The sequence below is a fragment of the Podarcis gaigeae genome (genome assembly GCF_964106915.1).
Source record: "Podarcis gaigeae genome assembly, chromosome: 10".
In the NCBI taxonomy this organism is placed as follows: Eukaryota; Metazoa; Chordata; class Lepidosauria; order Squamata; family Lacertidae; genus Podarcis; species Podarcis gaigeae.
In genome coordinates, this window is record NC_139686.1 from 50,489,334 (window position 1) to 50,512,339 (window position 23,006).

At 38.0% G+C, this 23,006-nt stretch overlaps 2 protein-coding genes across 51 annotated transcripts in view; both read right to left on the reverse strand.

The window, feature by feature from the left end:
* Positions 1-302: 302 nt before the first annotated feature.
* The window catches only part of NRCAM (neuronal cell adhesion molecule), a 138,939-nt gene continuing 116,235 nt past the window's right edge, over positions 303-23,006 (reverse strand). For 46 of the 50 annotated variants that reach the window (XM_083698959.1, XM_083698993.1, XM_083698986.1 and 43 more), the window contains 3 exons: positions 20,431-20,562; positions 17,767-17,845; positions 303-2,771 (listed from right to left, as the gene is read on the reverse strand). In XM_083698959.1, coding sequence (XP_083555085.1) covers positions 2,534-2,771; positions 17,767-17,845; positions 20,431-20,562 — 449 coding nt within the window. In that variant the 3' untranslated portion in view covers positions 303-2,533. Of the gene's footprint in view, positions 2,772-8,653; positions 8,716-17,754; positions 17,846-20,430; positions 20,563-23,006 lie in introns of all 50 variants that reach the window. The other 4 variants (XM_083698977.1, XM_083698994.1, XR_014555338.1 and 1 more) reach the window with 3 other exon arrangements.
* On the reverse strand, positions 10,894-17,748 carry LOC310825570 (uncharacterized protein). Its single transcript, XM_083699418.1, has one exon. The coding sequence runs from the start codon at positions 15,023-15,025 to the stop codon at positions 13,766-13,768; it is 1,260 nt and encodes a 419-aa protein (XP_083555544.1). The 5' UTR covers positions 15,026-17,748; the 3' UTR covers positions 10,894-13,765.

Genomic DNA, 23,006 nt, shown 5'->3' on the forward strand with positions numbered 1-23,006 from the left:
AATATGCAGTTCCTGATGGATGAGCCTGGCAGAATAACTCAGGAACACATCTGCAATGTGCAATAAATAGAAAACTATTTAATACTCTACCACCCCAAATCCCAGGAAAACACGAGAGTGGCACCGGGGGTGGGGGTGGGCAGGGAGGAAAAAAAGAAGTTTCACAAAGTTTCATGCACTTTCGTCTGTTGAGCCTATAATTAATCTATTTTTACCTAATGTGTGATCTTAAGAGTATAGGGCTAGGGTATGGATGATGACAACAATCTGTTCGGTATTATTGCATGAGACTGAACAGCAAGTGAAATTTTAAAACCACATTTATTTTAATACAAAATGTGTTGCACCATTACAGAAGTAATCTCCTCTGTGTATTTTCACATGCATGGATAAATTTAGCATCTACATTTAATTGTAAAATTATGCTGGTCTCCAATACTGTTGGTAAATCTTTGTAGGAATGTTTTATCCTTTTTGTGCTTTTTCAGTCAGTGCTGCATAACTGTTTTCCAGCTCTAAGTGTTGCCATGCTTATAAGGTGAGTATTTTAAATTGTGCTTAATTTATACTATAAGTTAACCTATACTATAGGTCCCATAGTATATGCATCAAAGCTGCAACAAGTGTGCTGTGATTAAGTGAAAAGCAATAACTCAACCTATAATGATATTGGGTGCAATCTGTCAAGTACTGCTGCTGTGCCACCTCCATTCCTTAAGGACCTGCACAAAAAATGGATAGAAGTTACACAGTAGCAGCCTAACGGGCATGTTATCTCAAATTTTGAATTACATATATTTAGGTAGATGCTGTAAAATACCATGCACTCTGTTGGTTAGAGTACTTCATACACAGTACAACAAAAGCATTTTCAAACACCTAGAAGCATATAGCATCTACACTTTAAGTGTATTTACAAATTCAACAAAATATCTACATATAAAAAGCTTACTTAAAATTAAACTTGATGCAAGTTATGAAAAACCAATTTATTGGCAAATGAAACTGAGCATTCCTTCAACCATAGGTTGTTATATAAAATTTCATATTTGGAGGTAACCATTTCTGTGATATTGATTGTGTGTGTGTGTGTTTGCAGAAAACATTCTAACAGATGATAGTGGTAATTTATGACTAAACTTACTTAACATTTGTCAAATTTCACTTGAATGCTGTGGCTCTTGAGTAGCAGCTTCATGCCAAGCATAATGGTAAAAGTGGTGTCAGAGGGTCTTGGACTTACTGGGAAAGGAAATGTGCTTTTGTGAGCATGGTATCTTAGAATATCATGAGCTTTTTTGTGTTTCCCTATGTTAGCAAAATATACTAATTCAGCCATCTTTGTGTAAACTGCATAAGGCCATGAAAGTGTAAGTTGCATTAGCTTGTCTATAGTTTATCTCCAGAAAAGAAAGAAACTTTAATGAGTTTTATATCACGTAAAAACGAACTCTTCTGTACCTGTTGAACATATCTGGGAATTTAACAATAATTAAATTACTTTGGCAATGATGTCAGTTCATTAGTCATATACTATTGTACCAGCTTACTGAGGTGCAACACAAACCGCAGGGAGCATTTCCTTCACAAGTTCCATCAAAATGAATCAAATTGTGAATTTTGAATTTGCAACTTTTCATTTCAATGCTACCTTGCACAAGGAAAGTTCCCGATTGGTTATGACCAGCTACAGTACATTATTGAATGTACACGTATATAAAGGCACTGAATGTATTTTGCCCTGTATGGTTTCTGGAATATTTCTATATCATTTGAAAATTTCACTTCCATAACTGTATAAATTCCAAAATGCATTTCAATGCATGTTGTTGTATGTCCTAAAAAAAGAGAAAGATACAATGTACATTGGATGTCAAAAAGAGAACACTGTGCTGCAGTAATACTTGGATTAGAAAGGCTACAAGAGGAGCAAAGAGCAGGTATCAGGATCTCAGTAAGCATCAGCAAATGCAAGTATCATACTTAAAAGTCATTTATCAATCATATACTGTACATACTGTTCCTAACTGTCTTGCAAAAAGACATAATGATATCTAGACAATTAAGTCACCAATTTCACAACAATGTCCACAAAGACATTGAAGTTCTATATAATACTACTATAACACTCTGACAATGAAAATGGGCTTCATATCCAGGGATTCAGTTGAGGACTGCATAACGAAGTATCAAAACCATTTTCAGTGGCATAAACTGGCTTTGCCCGGGACGTATGCAGCGCTTCGCATGCATTATACTGTACTTTTCGTTATTCTTAGTTGATGTTGCTCTTTTTTTAGTCTTGTAAAAAAGCAAGTATCTGTGCAAAATGTTTTGCATTCTGAGTCATACTAACATACCACTTACTGTTATATAGTTTAACAGTTTCACCTATATGTACTTATTACATAAACACTTTGCCGTGTGGAATATTTGTTTCCTTCATGTTCATAAAGTGGGGGAGATGTACAAATGCTTGAAAATAATAATAATGGAAATGTAGTATGAATGGGGCAAGAGTTCTTTTTTTCAATTAGACAAATGAATTCATTGCGTTGACAGGTGAAGGAGCCTCAGAACTTTCATTCCCTTCTGCGGGTTCTTTCTCTTTTTTACCACTGTATTGTCCAATAAAGGAGCCATCCTCATTGAACTGACCATTAACTCCTTCTCCATAGTCAACTAAACTATCATCGCTGTCCTCTTTTTTCACAGTCCTGTCTGAAGGTGTCCTGCTTCCCTTTTTTAGAGGCTTGTGGTCATCGGCATCACTGAAAAAATAAAGGGTTTTTAAGAAAAGAAACTATTAACATATAACTTAGACAATGTGTAAAAACAAAAACAAATCATGCATGCTGGTTTTTGAAAAGTATGTGTAGTCCCACAGTCCTTTAGTAAACTCAGTCACAGGGTGAAGACAAATTAATACAATGTATGAATACGTGGTGCAGTAATGGTTTAAACGCAGGATTTCTCCAGCGGTGGTAGTGCGTTTTCCCCACCGTGCAAGGCTTCACAGTGACAAATTCAGGTCCCATTTTTGAAGGAATGTAGAAAAAATTGCAAGCATTAGAAAGGGCCCCTTGTTCTTCAGATATGATGCTTATGGTGTGCTGTGAAATTAGTCTGTTAAAACTTTTTATTCTCGATTCCTGAATATGAATGAGGAATGAATTTGATTAAATGAAAAAAACAAACAAACCAGGATTCTCCCCAGTATTAGAAAAATACAATAAACGAAGTGTTGTATTTGGAGCAATTTGTTACATTACACACACCAGGCTTGAAATTGATAACCTTACCTTTCCAGAGACCTACATATTCCATTAAAAGGGTGCAGAAGAAACAAATGAAAACAGCCTAAGAAGAAAAGCAAAGTCCATATCCTGATAGTGATCAGTGTTTAGTTAAATGAAAACCAGATCTTAATTCACAACATCTTTAAATCAAACTTGCTATTTCAAGAGTGAATGAATATTTTGGAAAGAATTGTTAGCAGCTGGAAGAAATGGTTTACACTCGGTCTTAGCTTTTGCTTGAGACAGTAACTGTGTACAAAGGTGGTTTTGCTGCCTGGAGCATATCTCTCTCAATGGAAATCTTGACAAATACCATCTGCATATACTGAAGGGACATGCAGCATGCCCTAATTTCAGCAACTGAGCAGATATGCATACATGGCTAGCAATCTCCACAATTTGGGCCACAGTGCCAGGCAGTAAGCAATGGTCCATACCAGCATCTTCCTAGTCCACATGCAAAGAGGACTGTTTTGCTAGAAGTTGCAGACAATGCAGTTTATTAGCAGTATAAGAACAGAACCATACTTTATCAGACTGGGTTATACACATTTCCACACAGCAGGACCTCATACCATTTTATGCCACATGTATTTTCCATTTCAGTATCACACCATTAGCATGGGAAGTAACATCATTTGTGGCATCCTTGTGATTATTTCCTGTACATCAGGGGTGGCCAATTCCCAAGAGACTGCGATCTACTCACAGATTTAAAAACTGGCAGGGATCTACCCCCTTTTTGGGGGTTCACGTCGAAGTTGTTGAACTTTTTTGGGGGGGTGAGGAAAGCCCCATTTTTGGGCAGTGCAGAGCAAAAATGTTGAGCTTTTTTAAGGGGAGCCGAAGTTGTTGAGTTTCTTTGGGGGGAGCCAGTGATCTACCACAGATGTCCAATAATCTACTGTTAGGTCATGATCTACCTGTTGTACATGATGCCGAAAGGTGCAGGACACAACCGTGTGGAAATGGCTTCTGCACTCTACTGTTAATGTTATCAATCAGTCCTGAGATTAACTATGAACCCGGGTGAGATGTTTGTTGATGCTCTACGTCAGTGTTGTCTCTGCTTAAAATCTTATCATACCTCCCTACCCACTTTTATTATTGTCTACATGACTAACGGGGACTACCGCAGACTGTGTAATCTGCAGGTTTACCCTGCTGTGTATCCAGCTGCTTGCTTGTGCCCATCTGACTTTTCATACAGACATATCTATGGGCCACATTTGTGATTTTTGTGTGCAGAGCCACAGGTGTGCATGGTATGAGGATTTCCCTTTCATTTGAAGTACCCATCCTGTATTCCTCCTTTGGCACAGCCCAGTATATCCACCGACAGCAAGGTTAGTTCCCTACTGCATCCAATCTCATCATTGCTTTGTTCTGCCACTATAATCTGGTACTCCTCTGAGCCTTCTCTTGTAACCTCCAATATCTTTTATGCCCATCTGTTACGCAAGGTTCAACTGTCTGGTTTAAGCATACAGTAAGCCCGCAGCTTATGCACATTTAACTTGTGTGCATTCAGCTTTACGCACTTGGCAAAAAAATTTTTTTTGAAAGGGGACAGGCATCTGGGGGGGGGGGGGAATCCTACGTGCCACTGAACCAAATATGTTTTGACGATATGTGATTTTTGCTTTGAAACGATCCCTGAAACATTACCTCACGTAAGTTGCAGGCTTACTATATTGGAGAGGTATTGGGAATAGGACACCAGATGTGTTCTCTCTCTCTCTCTTTACAACAGAATGTTTAGACTACTCCAAACTCATCTCTACTTGCAGTGTTTGTGAAATCCTTTCTATCAAGATACATTATCTCATGGGCAAATTCTGCTGTTTCTTTTCTCTTAGGGGATATATCCTTGACCTTAAGATCTCAGACTCTGTTCAGTTAATCTCTCTCTTGCCTTCTACAAAGAGAAACTTCAGAGCTCCCTTCTGAATTTCCAGGTAGCAAAAGAATTATGCGTTCACTCAAGAGTTGTCAGATTCTAAAGTAGATCAAAATAATCCTTTGAATCTCACAAAAAGCTGTTTGTGATGTATCTAGAAAGGAAATTTGGCAGGTTAGACTTTTGTCCCACAAAACATCATTGTGTAGCGGGGGGGGGGGGGAGGTTATTTGAATCCATCTTAAGACATTCTATTTTAGAGTGGACCATAAGATAATTTCCAACCAGTAACATACCAGGAACAAAACTGCATGCCTCTTCATATGACGCTGGAAAATCTCTTAGATTCCCTTTTCCCAGTCTGACCATGGCACTACTTAACTGTTGGTGTCAAAGACTATACATATCTTACACATTCAATATGAATATTAACTGAAAAGTACCAAAGCAGTAAACCCATTTAATTTGAAGAGCCCCAAAAAACACTAATGGAGGCATGGGAAGAGAAAGCAGCATAACCCCAATTTGTTTACTCAGTTCAATAAAACTTACCCCCTATTAAGCATGTTGAGGATTGCAGATTGAATTTGGTGCAGAACATCACATTATTATTATGGCTGAAAACTACTTGTTACAGCAGCTTGAAATAAATTGAGGAATATGAGTTTGTTTTGAATTCCTGAGCACACATCACAGCAAATTCAGGAAAAAAATGTTGATTTCTATTCAGGGAAGCACTATGGAGATTTCTTATTCAAGCTATGTATTGCAAGCTCAGATATGTGTCTTTCCCTTCCATTTTTCCATTTATAACAACAACACTCTAATATATGCATTAGACAATACTGTATAATAAGATGTAAGCTCCCACATTATAAAATCATGAAACCAGCTTTTCACTGCAATTATATGCATTTTTGTTCAAAATGATAACAGCCACAGTGGTTATTTTTAACACACTGGAAATGTGTTGCAAACAAAGATGGCTGTGCCCCTTGAATATTGACTTGTGTTTCCCCTCTGGCTTGGTTCTGCATTCCCTAGACTGGAGTGAACATTGTAGTTTCTTTCACTTATTGGAGTCCAGTGGATTTCCAACTCTGTCTTCCATTACTTCCACATTTATTCTTCATTCCTAAAGGCTTGTTTCACAATATGCATTGGCTATCTTTGTAACAAAATGGCTGTAATCTATAAATATTATCCAAAGAAAACAATTATATCTTTTGAAATTTAAATGAAATACAGTTAAACTAGAATATATCATTCTCCCACCAAGTTATAAAAAAAGACAACAAGTTACCTCTCATTGTATTGCATAAATAGGGTGAAATTACAAGTTACACAGACAAATTGAAAACCAGCCATCGCTCTTCCATCTGTTTAAAATTAACTATTTCCTTTAACTTATTTGACTTGTCTAACATGCATATTGCACGAAACAACAAGAAGACACATATATTTATATAAAAAGTACACAATATTGAGTCTGTAGATGGGGAAGATGGTATTTAAGTTATGCAAATGTAAATCAAGACACTCCATAGAAAAGATCTAGAGTTAGTCCAAATTAAGCACTTTGAAATCCCATTTCATTTTAATAGGAAGTTGAGTATGTGCCTCTACTAAAGTAATGGTCATCTGTATTGCCTTCCTAAGCAGTGAGGAGAATATTAACTATTCCTCTGGATTTCTGATCTGGTAAGATAGGCTGGACGAAAAGATGACAGGTTAGTTATGATAATGGGTTGGATCCAAAGTTTTAATTCATTGAAGGAAAGAACCATGCATGGAATGACTCATCCTAGTGAACGTAGAATTGGTGCATTTTATGGTGACTTTGGGGAAATGTGAAAGGAATTTAAAATGAAATTTAAATTTAAATATATTAAACAAAGGTTGGGGCAACTTTTAGCAAGAAGGCTGGATGAAAGTAGTTAACTCTTCACAGAGTGACCACTTGTCAATCCCCTGACCTCAATTTGACATTAGGCACAGGAGAGGTAAAGCTCTGACTGTAAAGAAACAATCAAGAGTTCACTCCTGATTGTTTCTTTGAAGTGGCTTAACCTTCGGTGCAGTTTGAATTTGGTGTCTTCTCCTGTCACACTGTTGTCAGATCAGATACACTTGGGAGCAACTGGGATATCTGAGTGTATCTGGTCCCTGCTGAAAGCAGTGCAACGTAAGGCACCACATTCAAATAGTGATGAATTTAAGCTGCAAATGAATTCAATGTTTGTAGCTATGGCTTTATCAGTCCTGAGCCTGATGTCAGGTGAGGGACATATGGGCATGGCTTGGCCAAAACAATCTGGTGGTCCAAATGGGGCTTGATAGACCTAATTAGGTTTATAGGCTGGACATTCTCTACCATTATCTTAAACTAAATGTTAACCTGATAGATTTCCTCAGAAGTAGAATTAACATGCTCACTATCATTTCTACCACTGTGATACAGGTCTGCATCAGTGAAGAGAAATTCCTAAATAGAATGACTCCTGTGATGAAAAGTCATGTCTATACAGTGGTACCTCGGGTTACATACGCTTCAGGTTACAGACTCCGCTAACCCAGAAAAGTACCTCGGGTTAAGAACTTTGCTTCAGGATGAGAACAGAAATCGTGCTCTGGCGGTGCAGCAGCAGCAGGAGGCCCCATTAGCTAAAGTGGTGCTTCAGGTTAAGAACAGTTTCAGGTTAAGAACAGACCTCCAGAACGAATTAAGTATTTAACCCGAGGTACCACTGTGACAAACTCACACTTGTGATTTATTCTCAGTAATAATAAAAAAGGAACCCAAGTGAACACAACAAATTAAAATTAAAGGGTGATGTGCATAGGTAATCATACGCCGAGAATAACTAGTTAACTATCACCCAAAGTTTTGTATTATGCATTAAATACAACCATGCACCTGTATACACATTAACCACAAAATAGAAATTCCACCTGCAAAATAATCATATGCATTCACAGATCCAAATATTTCTGAGCTCTCCTTTTTCCTTTTGAATACTATGAATATATCTTTTGATTTGTGTTTCAACGAAATTCACAATCACCCACCAAAGACAGATCTGGTTGGGTGGTATACCATGAATAAAGCACAAAGGGTTTGAAATACATAATACCTTTCATTGCATTGTTGTATCCTATGCTTTGTAGCACAAAATATTTGGATTTAACTGCAAAAACTATACATACTCTTTTTTAAAAGGGGATCATAAGCAGTTTTCAAATTGTTTCAATCTTGTATTTATTTCACACAAAATGTTTCAAAAGTAACGTGTAGTGGCACTAACTTCAGAAAGCAGTTTTATTTATTACCGTAGAATACAGGACTTTTTTTTTTATTTCAAAGAAATAAGTTCTTTTCATCAGTTTCTCTTTCATTCTTATTTCTTTTAGGTTTATTTTACAGTTATAATCTAAATAATGAAAAAATACTTACACAGCTGGTTGCATTGTTTCTGTGATTTTTCTATATGCTAGTAATGATGCAGAGTCTAATGTCTGTATAATTAAAAAACAAACAAGAACAAAACTGCAGATTTACACGAGTGTGTGTACCTGCACGGAAGTGGACACTGGCGTGAGTGCACAGTTACAGCATATGCAAAAATCAGATTTGGAAATTGGGTTCCCTCAGTCTTTTGCACACTAAAAAAGGAAGTGAAAACAATGTTCCCATAGGGATTGCAGCAAATATATAGCTCAGGAACCAAGGGAGCCCCCTTTCAGTGAGTAAGGAACATGTTCAAAGCAGCAACACGTGTGTGTGTGTGTGTGTGTGTGTGTGTGTGTTTAGGGGGGACCAGATAAATATATTCAAGATTACTAGATGCTGAGAAACAGGAATGGTGGCAGAGGTCCCAATTGAATAAGGCTGAGAACTAAGTTCTATCAATTCAACTGAATGAAGAGAGAATAGTAGCCATCTTGAGAGCAGATACCAGGGAGTAAATAAGAGTTAATTACCGCAGGCTAGCAATATGTTCCATAAATTGGATCAATGGAATGAACGTTTATTACATCTGTCAAATATAATGTCCAGATGTTAAAGAAGAACTGGAGATTATTCCTCTAACAATTGTGCAGAAGAGGAAATGTTGGCAGGTGAAGCTGCTTTCATACCTATATGCCGAAGCAACTCCCACTGAAATGCCTTCTTCTGCGTAACTAGTAGAAGGAGCAACTATCACATCTGTTTCTGGTCACCTGAGAAAAGTCAAATAGACTGTGTGCACTGGACTGACTTCTTCTATGAACACTAGCTACTTTAAGCTGCAGAGCTAAGACAGGGCTCTCACGCATGCAGCAATGGCAGGTTCCCCCCCCCCTGTGATGTCAGGGAAACATGCAAAGCTTGGGACAATGCAGGAAAATCCCCTTCGCACATAGTCATGAGCATCTGACATTCCATGGCAAAGCAGGAACAAGCGCTGCTAGGGCAGCTTCCCAATACTGCTGAATTAATCCAGCAGCCATCCAGATATTGCCAGACTCCAGCTCCCACCAGCCTCAGCCAGCATGGCTCATAATCAGGGATGATGGGCGTTGTAGTCCAGCAACAACTTAAGGGGCTACAGATTCTCCATTCCTGCCCATACAAAGTCACTTGAAAGTAAGTTCCAACAAATGTTGACCACAAAAAAGGCTTTCTGTATATGTTGAGGAGTCTTGATGATCTTTTAAAACACTGCTTGAGTTGAAACTCTGCACAAACTCAGAGGCACTCTATTCAAGGCACCTAAATGTACTTAAATACCTAAATGTATTTAGATGTCCTAATCTGTATCATTCACGAAAGAATGTGAAACACCTTTTGCCATGGCACAGACAGAAATAAGAGAATCACATTACCAAGATGAATATTTATTAGTCGCTTTACGCATAGAAATGACTCAAAGCGACTTACAAACACAAAAGAAATACTAAAACCAATTGTAATTGGCACAATCAATAAAAACCTAAAGAAGAAGCTTGTCTATACAAATAAAAGCAGATCCTGCCACACCAAAAGAGGCATGGAACGTAAATCCATTTTGCTCATGTGGTTAAGTAAAACATGCCTTCAAAATATTCTATAGATAGGAATTTAGCGGGTGAATTCTAGATTTTGCCTTTAACTCAAAAGGGATTTCTTCCAGGAATAATACAATATCACTTACTCAAGAATGATACATTATACAAAAGAATGTTCTGCTCTCTACTTCAAGATGGCATATTCTTTGCCCTTCAAATTTGTTAATGTAGCCAATTGTTAATGTATATTGAAGATGCACAGAAAGGAAGATGTCTCCCAGGTATATCCTGGGAGGAGAACCAAAGTCTTGATTCTTAATTTGTTGCTAAGAAATATACTTCAGAAGCAAGATTGATTGTGTTGTGGGCTTTAAAGAGCTCCACATTAAGGGTTGGGGCTTTTTGGCATTTTTACAGTAGTGTTATTTCTAATGATGATTTAATATAATACCAGGAATGTTCTCTTTTCCTGCTTAGATAGCCTCAAAACCTATACAATTTTTTTTTAATTGACTTCCTTTGCAGATGAATACTTACTGAAATCTTTGAAATTAAGATCAACAACTGAAAAATATCCTTCAAAACTTAAAACAGAATGTTTTCCCCCTCCTCCAAGTATATCAGTAAGTAGCATGAATACTGGAACAATTACAAAGAAAATATGGATTGTAGGATATATGAATTTTATTGTCAGATGAGGCATTACAATAGCAAGTTCGCTCCAATACTTACTATTTACAAGTAGAAAGTCAGTTTTAATAAACTAATAAGTTGAGCAACGTTTAAATGAAGTTTTATATTACATAAGAACATAATTCTAAAAGTTGTATTATAGAAGGTGATATCAAATGTTAGCTACACATCAGAGTAGACAACTGAAATTAATGGAATTAATGTTTATTTCAGGGGGTCTGTTCTGAATATATATCACCTTTTACTCATGTCGTGATGTATTTAATTGTGGCCCTTCCCTGATGGAAGCTTCTTTGATTTAACAAAGGCTTCTGTGAATTAAAGAAGGTATTTTTCTGCCAATTTCTCCTTTCTCTTGCAGCCCCGCCCCCCAGCAGGACCTCCCATGCTGCTCCAAAGAAATAAAAAATTTAAAAATCCCCAGACCCTCTAGAATAGACTTGGCAACAGGGGACAGGAGGCAGAAGATCAAAAATCTGTTCCTTTGTTGTTCTGTTTATGGAAGCCTCCACTGGATCAAAGTGCTTTCCTTCAGTGGAAGAACAGCTCTCTGGCCAAATTAGAACTTCCCTCTTTTTACTTATACATAACCGTTTTTCCCTTTTACTGTTATGAGTTTTATGAAACAAATAGCAAACTTGAAAGTGATGGATGAGATACATAACAAAGTGAGAAGATGGCTGTAAAGGGCATAAGTAAACAGAAGCCAAATAATATTTGGGGGTGAAACAGAGCAGTAAAAGAAATGCATCAAAAAGTTTTACAAATTCTTAGTAAACTTTGTCACATCATTCCAACGACATTGCATTCATTACCTGTTAATAATCTTTTCACTTCAGGGGCAGGCAGATGCAATAACAAGTCAAAAAGCAGAAGGCTGGTTTGTCTGTGCATGCACCCATTGTGTAGATCAACATGCAAAATAACTCAAAATATGATTAGCACTATATTCAGCTAAAAAAATCACTGGAGCAAAAAAGAATACAGTAACGCTCATTGCAGTGGAAGGGGAAGGAACTTGGTAGGATGTATTGAGTTGACTGGCAGGTTTTAATGATGGCTCTGAGAGCACAACTGTCTCTCACTTCAGGGGAAAAATAGGGAGATAACCAAAATTATTCAGTATGCACTACTTTTTCCTAAATGCCTTGAAGAGAAAATGATTAAATTGCTCTGATCTCATCCTAATTCTTAATATACAGAATCGGAATTCGGGTATGTTGGTATGCTTCCAGTATCTACGAGATGTCTAAATCAATGGGACCAGAAGAGAAAGGAAATAAAAGACCAATTTTTGACATCCCAGAAGTATAAATTTTATGCTGTAAAACAATTTAAAAGGCCTTCGGGATAATTACAAATTTACCTTATCTCACTAGGGATTTTTTTGACAAATTGGCTTCAGTAGGCCTACATTATTTCAGTTACAATTGAATCACTTCCTATGAAATAAATCTCTGCATTGCTTAGCTTTTAGTAATATCTAGAATATGAAGTGTATTGAAAATTTTTATTTTAACTACAAGTAGCAGGTCAACTTTTAAAAAAAAATAGGCAAAATGTTTTAAAATAACATTTTTACAAATGATTACCCCATTGTTAAAACAAGTAATTTTAAAGGATATCATTCAAGGTTTTTCAAAGCTAAGGAAAACTACCCCTTCCTGGATACTGAGACAGATACAATACTAGGTTTTTGACTCAGGGTAAAGCTCAGGGTAACTTGGGGTATGTCATGTATAAACTTTGCATCTGTTTTACAGATAAAGAAGGTTGTTTTGAGGTTCTACAACAGAAACAAGGCCACTCATAACTTTTTGGCTCTTGAGAATGAAACTCCTAAAGGTGGAATTGCCAGAGGGCTGGTCAAACTCTGAGATCACAGGGCCCCTATATTACTTGAGTGGCAGGAGAAGGAGCCATGCTGTACTGGTAATGTTTGAAATGCTAATATAAGAATATGTTCAGGATTGCAGTGTTGGTTTTCTTGTAAAGGTAGGATATATTGAACTGGCTGGCAGGTGTTATTGGATTAATTTTTTAGTAATGCACCACTTTGTGAAGATACCAATATGAAATGCATTTTCAAATCAGTCTAAAGAAGCAAGTGCATGTTAAAAATATTCTGTGGCAATGATGGAAGTCTGTCTGGATATGAAACTCTTAGATAATAAAACGGCCCAAGGGAATAAAAGTCCCTCTGAATCAGTTTTACAATGCTGTTGTAATATAGGAACATAGGCACTGCAGCCACTCCCACTGAGATGAAGTAACTGGATTATCTGGACTAACAATATATGACCTGGGAACTTTAATTTTCTTAAATGATATAGGAATGGTTGGTTAATTTCTGCCAGAACTGTTGGAGCTAAGAAGTGCTGGGGCTACTATTTTGAACACAATTTTAAAAATAAGGCGCAGGGGACCCCTTTGTGAATTTTATGAAGCCAGAAGTCAAACTCTACAGAGAGACTTTAAATATTGTGCTGGCTGAGCAAAACAGAAAGTACTAATTACCTCAGTCTAGATCTCTCTCTCTCTCTCTCTGCGCTTGTCTGTGTGTCTCCACTCTGAGACTCCTATATCCCCTTCTAAATCGGGGGGGGGGGGGATGTATCCAGTATGGATAACAAATGACACAGTTGGTTAAATAATCTACTTATTCCCCTAGTGAAAAGAAGGCAATTGACCAGAGACAGCGAGAGTGATACAGAAAGAGTTTAAAACTGATACTGCATTTAAAATTGATCAAGACAAGAAACCATGTGAAATAGTTTCCCCTTGTGTCATTCCCCTTGTGTCATCTTTTTATTGACTGAAACTATTTTTGCTTCCTGGAAAGCATTTATGTCAGAAGTCTCCTCTTGGTACATTTGTGACTTCTTTGAATGTTATACCCTTTCCTATTCATGAGATGTAAGGACTGCAAACCTTTCCCTCTTTTTAACCTAGTGGGGAACTGATAGGCTGTGTGACACCTGTGAGGATAATAAAGAAAAGAAGTGGAACAGTGTATTTTCCTTTTTAGCTGTTGGAGGGATTTCTTCTGTTGGGCATAATCTTTGAAAACCTGTCCCAAGCAGTCTCCAAATAAAGTTCCACTACAATATGGTAGGGATAACAGCTGGTATTTCATGCCTAGGTCCAAGGGCCAATGACGCAACAAGCTAGCCCTCCATGCCACTGTGAGACATGCTATGTTTTTAACTGTGACTTCGAGAGAATCCTGGGCAGCATCATGAATGAAATTAGCTGCAATTCTACACAGAATACGTGTTCTCCACTTGCTTGAAGGTGACTTCAGTGTGCCTCCCCTTATTGTTTGCTCCTTTTCCAGCCAGGCTAATAAAGCCCTAGACGCATAGGCAGAATAAAGGGATACTCTAAGCTGGGCTGAAACTAAACTGAATGATCTCTTGATCATAGCCTCAACCTTTCTATCAACTGGATGTTTGGGGACATAGGCCGCAACTCCAGAGAAACATGTCTTAGCATTTGTACTAGCTGCTGCAGTATCTATCTTGGGTATGGTCCCCCAAAACACAGCTTTGTCCACTGGAAGAGGATACAGTTCATGTAGAATTGCTGGAGCTACATGTCTTACATTGGGTTTATTCCAGATTTTATGAATTAGTTTTTGAACAGCTGAATGAACCGGAAGGGATTTATCTATCATGCTACTTTCTGCAGACTGTTCAGTTTTGTGGTGTTTTAACTGTAGTTCTTTCTGAATATGCTTGAATAAGTAGTTCTGAGTCTCCATTTTGAACCTACGTATGGACTCACTATTCTTTCCTACTTCCAGTAAGGAAGCAAATGATACTTCTTCATTCTCAGGAGGCGACTCATCCTCCAAGTCACAGTGAAATTTAGGCTTTTTTGTAGAAGCTGAATTTTTTTCCACACTGTCCACAGTTTCAGGTACCGATAACTGGCAGTGCTCTCTAGTTGTTTCAAAGGAGGCCACAGTAATCCCTGTGTGTAATGCCTCGGGGTCCATTATTGAAGAAGGTCCACCCTGCATGGCAGAAGCTACAGCATTTTTGGCCACAGCATGGGTATCCTTCAAAATGGTAGTAGTTTTGGGTAATACAACAGACCTCATTAGTCAACTATTGTCAGAGTTGGAGCAACTACAAGCAATACTAGGAGCACCAGAAGGTCTTACCTTCTTGACTTGGCCCCTGTAGTTGTCTTCTGAAACTGAGTTGGGGCCTATTGTGTGGTTGAACCACTGTTGTGAAGAGGCTGGGCCCTTGGTGGACCTTTGCTGATATGGGGGACGCTGTCCTACCTGAGAATCTGACCCTTCATCCAGTTCTGTTATTTGCTGCTGCAGAGTGTGGTATCTAGAAAGACCCTCAGGCTGCCATTCCGTTGGTTTATTTTTCTTCCGACAGAGTGAAGGGGAGATGGAATTTACTTTTAAATGCTTTGGAGAGTTCCTGGCTCTCCTGTGAGAGGTCTCTGATCTGGTGATGAAGGATTGCTCTCCTGACCTTCTGGATAGGTTGGCTCTCTGAGACCACACAGACACTGCTTTGGTAAAGGCAGGGTCTGCTTCGGGAAAACGAGTGACATCGCTACATTCTCTTTTTCTTCCTTTGTCCGTTTCCTTTACTGTCCACGGAGACATGGACCTGAAGTGATGAAAAAAGTTCAAAATACTCGAATTCTTGGGGGGGGAAATGAAACAAAAACAAAAAAAAGTTTCCCTCAAAGACACACTGAATCACATTTTAGAACTGCCTGAGGCAGCATGAACCAGGAAAGTGATTACCGGTAATGGTAGCAGTGCTGGGCTGCACAAAAGTTACAAACACATATTCCATGATTTGAATATTTGCTTGCATCTGCTCTGTCTCTAAAGAGAAAAGGGGGCAAATCCTATTATTACCTGTGAATGCCGCAGGAACTTGTGTCTAAAAGAAGATTTTTTAGCAAAATGAATTAGATGAGCGACTTCTTAAAAAACATATAAAATCTGGTAGTAAAGATTCATGCAATCATTTACTTAACAGTACAACTAACTGACGATGGCATAGATGATTTCACACATTAACATGCTAGTTGTTTCAAGACATAGACTAAAATCCTGGCTTAGGTCCCACATGATAATAGATTTGATGATCACATCTAGAACTGAGTTGCCCAACAAAAACTCACCAGAGAATTGGCATAATTCTGCATGACTATGAGGTAACACGGGAACAGAAAGCTATCATAGGTACAAGTTAGCATTTGAATAATTTCCCTTTGTGAACAATTCTGTCACTACTTAATTGCTTTAGGCCAATATTATTAGCCCAAATCTTTTATAATTATTGTTACCCAGCAACAATGAAATACAAAACCTAATCACCTTTAAAAGTTTCTGCATTGTAAGTGCCAAAAGACAACACAGGACCTATTCTTTGGCTTTCAGAATCATACAATACACAGCTTAGAACAATTAAATGAAAGACTAATTTCCTATAGATAGAAAGCTACAAAAATATACTGAACTCGTTAAAAATGACAATTAGAGCACTACAGTACATGACATACAAGAAACAAAGTATTAAAAATGATACATAAACATATCTTAAAATATGATAGAATGCACAAACAAAACACAAAAGGCTAACCTTTTAAATAAATCATCCTTTCTTGTTTAAACCAACACATTGGATTAAAATGATAAAGCTTTCTTTGAATTATATTATATATTGTTATTAGTAGTTTGAATAGTACGCCTTTGTGAGGCAAGAAATATAGCTAATTTATTATTCTTATTAGATAACAATGAACTGGCTTTGAACTTAACAAAGTTCAGCTAATTTGAAACTACCACCTAATTTTTATCCATTCAAGTTGATGATTTTTACCCTTCATATATCACTTAGCTATTTTTTTTCCTACTGTTGAACAAGATGCCTAGAATTCATCTATGTTTGATTATTATACTACCAAGACAAAAAACAAAATCTGAGTACCGCTGAAATCAATTATATTTTTTACTACTAAGCCTGGATTTAATACAGGACATTCATATATTTTGCTTTATTCCTGCTTTGAAAGGAATAAGGCAGAAAGATTAAATAATAAGTAAAAATAAAAATCACACATGCACAAAACTGCCCCAAAATCACAGTGAACACTGGAAGCAAATATATGAGACATATGAATGAAGTAAAACCCTGGATCCAAATTTGTTTTAAGTATTCGGTTAGCAATACTGCAATTTGGATCTGTATTTTACATTTCTGGTTGATCATAATGTATGATCTTAAGATTTTCCACATAGGTTGCAATCCTTGCACTCTTACCTGGGGGTAAGCCCCAATGAACATAGTGGTACTTACTTCTGAGTAAACATGCATAGGATTGCTCCGGTAGATTGTAATCCACAGAGGCTGTGTGGGAACAAGGCTACCAGAAGACGATGAGACACTGGGGGAACTCCACAACTTCCTCTAGAAACATTCCTACAGCAGTGGAGATGCTGCCATGCCTTGCCATGCCTTGTGTTATGCTTTGCCACAATTACTGCACCCATAGATTTTCAAATTTCCCTTACGGTCAAGTGGATCATTAACTATCAGATATGTTGGTATCTATGCCTGTGAATTGCCTTGCAATGGTAATGGCAGTGGGGCTATGGTCCTACATCAATATATTTGTGGGTGACACCACATGATATTCTTAATGTTGGTGAGACATCATGTTTGAGGATGCTGAACTGATGAAGCTACTAACACCTCCAGTATTAAATACTTCTGAACGGTGTGGAGCAAGAGTTAAAAATAAATAGTTCTCTTCAAAATCAAGCAGACATGACCAGTATGAATTAACATAATTGCTTACCTGTATTCGCCAAGTGTTCCGTCGTCTTCTTTCATAGGCTGTATTTCTGGGTCACCATGAGCATCCTCTTTTTCTTTCACTAAAACATACAAATGGAGGATAACAATTAGCAAGGACTGGGAGTGTGATGCATGCCAACCCCTAGTGGGGTGTGTGCTTTCTGAAGGACCCTGTGTGCAGTAGCAGCAGCTGTATGCCAGTCACCTAACCCTTGCCATCTCCATCTCCTACTGCAGTTATAAAAAGGGAAGGACTGCCTTGGTTCATGCTGGAATCACCCTGGAATCCAGCAGTGCTTTGCTGTTATTAAGGATAAACTGGGCTGCAACTATATCCATAGAACATAAAGATCTGCAGACAGAATGCTGATCTTCATCATAACACACAGCAACTTTCTTTTGGGTTGCATCCCGCCAGAGCATTTTCTAAAGAAGCCTCTACTACAGAAACAGCAGAAAAGAGGTATCTGGTATTATTTTAGGCTTTGTAACTTGCAGGAGTTATATTATACTTTCTTTAGCTGATGTCAGGGAACTGCCATCAGCTCAGAGGCGAGAGGTGGAAGGGCAGGTGGGTTACAGGGAGCCTCCAAAGATCGTGAGAAGCAGCACTTCCTCCGCGGAGGAGGGAAGCGCCGCCTCTAGTGGGGAAGGGATGCAGGGCTCAGAGGATGCAAGAGAGAGCCAAGACACCATGGCTGAGCAAAGCGGGGGGGGGAGGCAGGCCCCCTTTAGCCACGCCCTCTCTGCACAGTAGGTTTACGCACAGAGAGGGGAGGCATTGGATGGGGGTAAAGAGACTACTCTGCTAGGGAAAGTTTAAGGACCGCCCACTCTCAGATTCTGCTAGTGACTGAGCAAGACATGGAATTGAGACGTTCTGCACTGTAAATGTTTTTGCACCAGTAATGAAGCCTTTGAAAAGACCAGTGGGGATCTTGCCTGTTTGCTCTTGAGCAACCATGCCGGTAGGCATAACAGCTGATTTTTATGTTTATATTCAGTTTTAGTTGAAGTGTACTTGTATGTTTGATTTCCGTGTAATTTGTTTTAAATCAAGTTGAATTGTCTTTAGACCATTTTTATTATCATCACCAGTATGAAAGGAAGGAAAAGGTCTCACCCACCCTCAGATATGATTAATAAACCCAAATCTAAATAAAGTAAAAGAGATGATGTTGCTTGTGCAACACAGACCATGCCTGCCATTTATAATTCCAATAGTTAATAGGTTTGCATCTTTAGTGGACACTAATGGGTCATATCAGATCACTAATGATACCAAGTCTCCAGAACAACAAAAATACAGAAGCTCCTTTGATGGATAACCGTATAATAAGCCTCATTCCGAGCCCAATAAGTGTGGGATGCCTTTGCCCAGCGGTACTGTGGCCCATAGATTGCAGCAAAAAGCTTGGCGAGGCTTTGCCCAGTATCTTGTTTGTGTGGTGGGCTCATGGGAAAACGCTATAATACTGTCTGAGCAACCCTCTATAATTAACCAGTTTAAGAGTGGGAAGACTCCAGGGATTGACTATACCCCAAAAGACTTTATAAAAGTAAATCAGCACTGGTGAATACAATTGGTGGTTGCCCTTCTTATTACAATAAACAGTTCTGGTATGATCCCTTCCAGTTGGAAGAGAACAAGCTAATGACCCAGGAAGCTATAGACTTAACTATTTTCTATTAACTATGGGGAAAGTTATATACTAGGTTCTTAACCAAGATTTAATGTTCTTCCATTTGAAATGCTTTGGGGAAGGTATGTTGGCAAACCTCTTTGCTCAAGGGTATGCCCTGTAATAATAGACTTTATAGAATATGCCCCTCTGCTTTGTGATTTCTATGCTGGAATTCAGCAGCATACAATTGGATCTTTACGCAGCAAACTACCAGGAATGTCAATTCAATTTTATCTTAAATATCCAATGGAAGATACAACCCCAAAGATGTCACTGACAGAAGCTAAATTTCTATCAGTAGCATGAGAAAATGAAAACTCATTATTTGAAATTGGAAGGACTATTTTCAGGGTTGAACTCAAGATTACAACAGTTCTATATAATTGCATTTATGTCACACTTTTGAATCTGTAATTGCTGCCAAGTTAAATTGCTTCAAATTCTTAAGTTTTCACAAAAATTCCAGAAATAAATCTGAATCAAATTACAGATCCAAAGAGCAGCACAAGTAGTTCTCTACTCCCAGTTTCTTCCCACACTGTATGGCGAACTGTTTTATCTAATACTGCAGCTCTGCCCACACGAAATACTTCCATGCACGCAACAAAACTTTTTCCTCTCATGATGCCTCTAGGCCTCAACATACCCTCAAAATCAGCCCCCAAAGGTTGGGAGACCCTCCAGATTTTGAGGAAATCAGGGGAAGGAATGGAGACAGAAATCCCATTGTATCAGTAGAAGTCTGTTTGATCAGCATGGATAAAATCCAAAGTGCCTTTCAAGGCAGTTTGTGATATGACCCAGGGAACTACTGTGAAAAGATTTGATTTATTTTGATTTATTTTATTTTATTTTATTTTAAAACCCCCAATCATTTGGGTTCCTTGATGTAGTAATCTGGATTTGGGCAATTAAGAGTAGAGAATATATTAAATGTAAATAGAATTAAATATTCAAACTCACAGTGCAACATATCGTACCTGGATATTTTCCACCTTTATTTCTCCGTATGAAACAAACTATTAGCAAAATCAGGATGAGAAGAGCAACTGCGCACATAAGACCAATGAACCATCCTTGAGTAGCAATGTCAACCTGCCGGCTTGCCTTTGCTAGAAAATGGAAAAAGATTCATTATTATTCCCAAATATCCATTACATTAGAGTAATTTCACTCACAACCATTCTGTAAAAACATTCTATGTATTAATTTTGCATCAGAAGAATGACACTGAATGTGGTATCTAAGAACATTTAACCTCAGAATGGATTTGCAGCAAGGTTAATTAATGATGTTCAACATTATGCATTTTATTTATTTAGCATGCTTCACGTGTCATGGATCTGTAATATTTGCTTCTTTAGCATATTCTACTTATTTTGCTAACTGATACCTATATATGGAGGTGGCTATGGCTAATATTGTTATAATGCAAAATTTGGAGGAAAGTCATTAAGTCCATAGCTTTGTGCAGAAAGGATGCATAATTTTACCAGCAAGATTATAGCACATTCCTAAAGCAGATTTTAAAGTCAACTATGACAGTCAAATTAGTTCAGTCAAGCAGGTTCCTACACTTGCTCATCAGTATATGAAATTAATTGATCTGTGGAATTAAGCCGCATGATCCACTTGAAGGCATTACTTATGCACAGTAGATTCACCTTTCTGCAAAAGGAAGTGCAACAAGATTTCTGTGTAGATATTTACAAGTTTCACAGTTGTACTCTACAGGATTACTGCACTGTGGTTTTGAAAATGCGTTCTTTATAAAAATAAGAGGTGATTACGTTAAGGTCTGGGGTTCTTTTATAAAGTATCTGAAAAATAACCATAAGCACCAACATAGCTAGTGACTAAAATTCATAAAACTTTCAATTTCAAATGAATATATTAACATTTTATTATTTTTAAAAGTCCATTTTCTTAATAGATAAATCTGAAATTTTCCAAACATGCAGTTATGAGGAATCAAGTTTAGGGTCAAACATTAAAGGAAGACATGCACATATAACATTCAAATGTATTCTGAAATTTCATGCCAACTAAACGAAACACTCCATGCATATTGTACCAAATATGTAACAAGAAAAGACAGTAACTTACTTCTGCAGCTTCTGATATTCCTTGCATACCAGGATACTGTTTATCCTGCTAAGGAGTACGCATTTCTAAAACCCAGTTGATGGAATCTAACTGGTACCCTTGTGCTTTTGATCCAGCAATGCCTCTGTTAATGGATGAGCTAGAGAGGAAATTGTAGCTGTTTCCTCCTTTCCTCTGCTCCTCTCTGGAGCCCATTTTTAGATGTACTGGAGGCTACAGGGATAAAATAACCACTATCACTTTTCTTCCATTAGCAGATACATCCACTGGATCAAAAACACTTCTGTGAGCACAAGGGTATCAACTGGATTCCTCCCAAGTTTTTTGTTTTTTTTTTACATGAACTTTTGTAGTTGTGTTGCACAAATTGTTTTCTTTAAGCACACTGCTAATTTCCCCTGGTGAATACAGAAGCTGCAAGTACACAGGAATGGGCCGCACTGTGCTTACTTAATATGAAACAATGTCTTATTATGATGAACAAGAACTCTTTCAGAGACCACAAACATGTTATGTAGATTTGAGTCTAATCTGGGGTTTCAGACCCCCCTGCCTTGCCCCATTTTACATCCTCATATTTATTGTCACTAAGCAAGAATTTAGATGCTGAATTATTCCATTTAGTTTGAGGAATGAAAATTCGCTGCTACATTATGGCAATGTAATTATCTTGCCATGCTACTCTTCAGTTTGGCTTTCTCTGCATTTCCTATAAACAAAACTCAGGAAAATGCAGAAGAATTGTGCCAAATCAATCCACGAGCATGGGAAGAAGTTGTCCCCACTATCTTCCTGCTACTTTCTTGCCCATCTTTAACTGTCCCCGGCACTCTCCAAAACACATTTCCCCTTTTCCCTTCCCTTGGTGATGAAAGGAACTGGCAAGGCAGCTCCACACCTTCTCTCCACTATTAACAGCATGGAAAGGTCCAAGGGACTATAGGGGATGTTCTTCTAAACAAGGACTTCCCCTTGCATGTTCACTAGCATTCAGGGCCCTCTATAGGTTTCATGTCCTGTGGTATGGGCTGTCTACACTGCATCAGAACACCTACACCTCTTCAGGAAGGTTCTGACATTTAATGTTCTTTAGGACCATGAATTCTGGTAAAGCCACCAACCAGGCCACCAAGGTCCTCTCCAATTATATGATTCAATGGTTTGCTATTTTTGTGTTCATCTGGGAAATGAGCTAATTTTGTGGAAATCTGCCGTCTAGTTTTAGCTTTGCAGGTGTGAAATCCCCACCCCCACCCATAATCAGTTGGCTTCTGCAGCAATAGTGACAAGAAAAGTGTCATCCTATCGCCAGAGTTTCACTTAACTTCTACATAAAAAAGCTGTGAATGCTGCTGTTTAAATTTTATCAGCTTTGCTATAAACATAGAAGGAAACTGATAAAAGGTATTGTAGGGAATTGAATTAAGACCAGGTCATATAATTTTACTAT

What these genes read in the sequence shown, in the direction of transcription:
- LOC310825570 (XM_083699418.1), bottom strand. Translation starts at nt 15,025, where the DNA reads ATGAGGTCTGTTGTATTACCCAAAACTACTACCATTTTGAAGGATACC.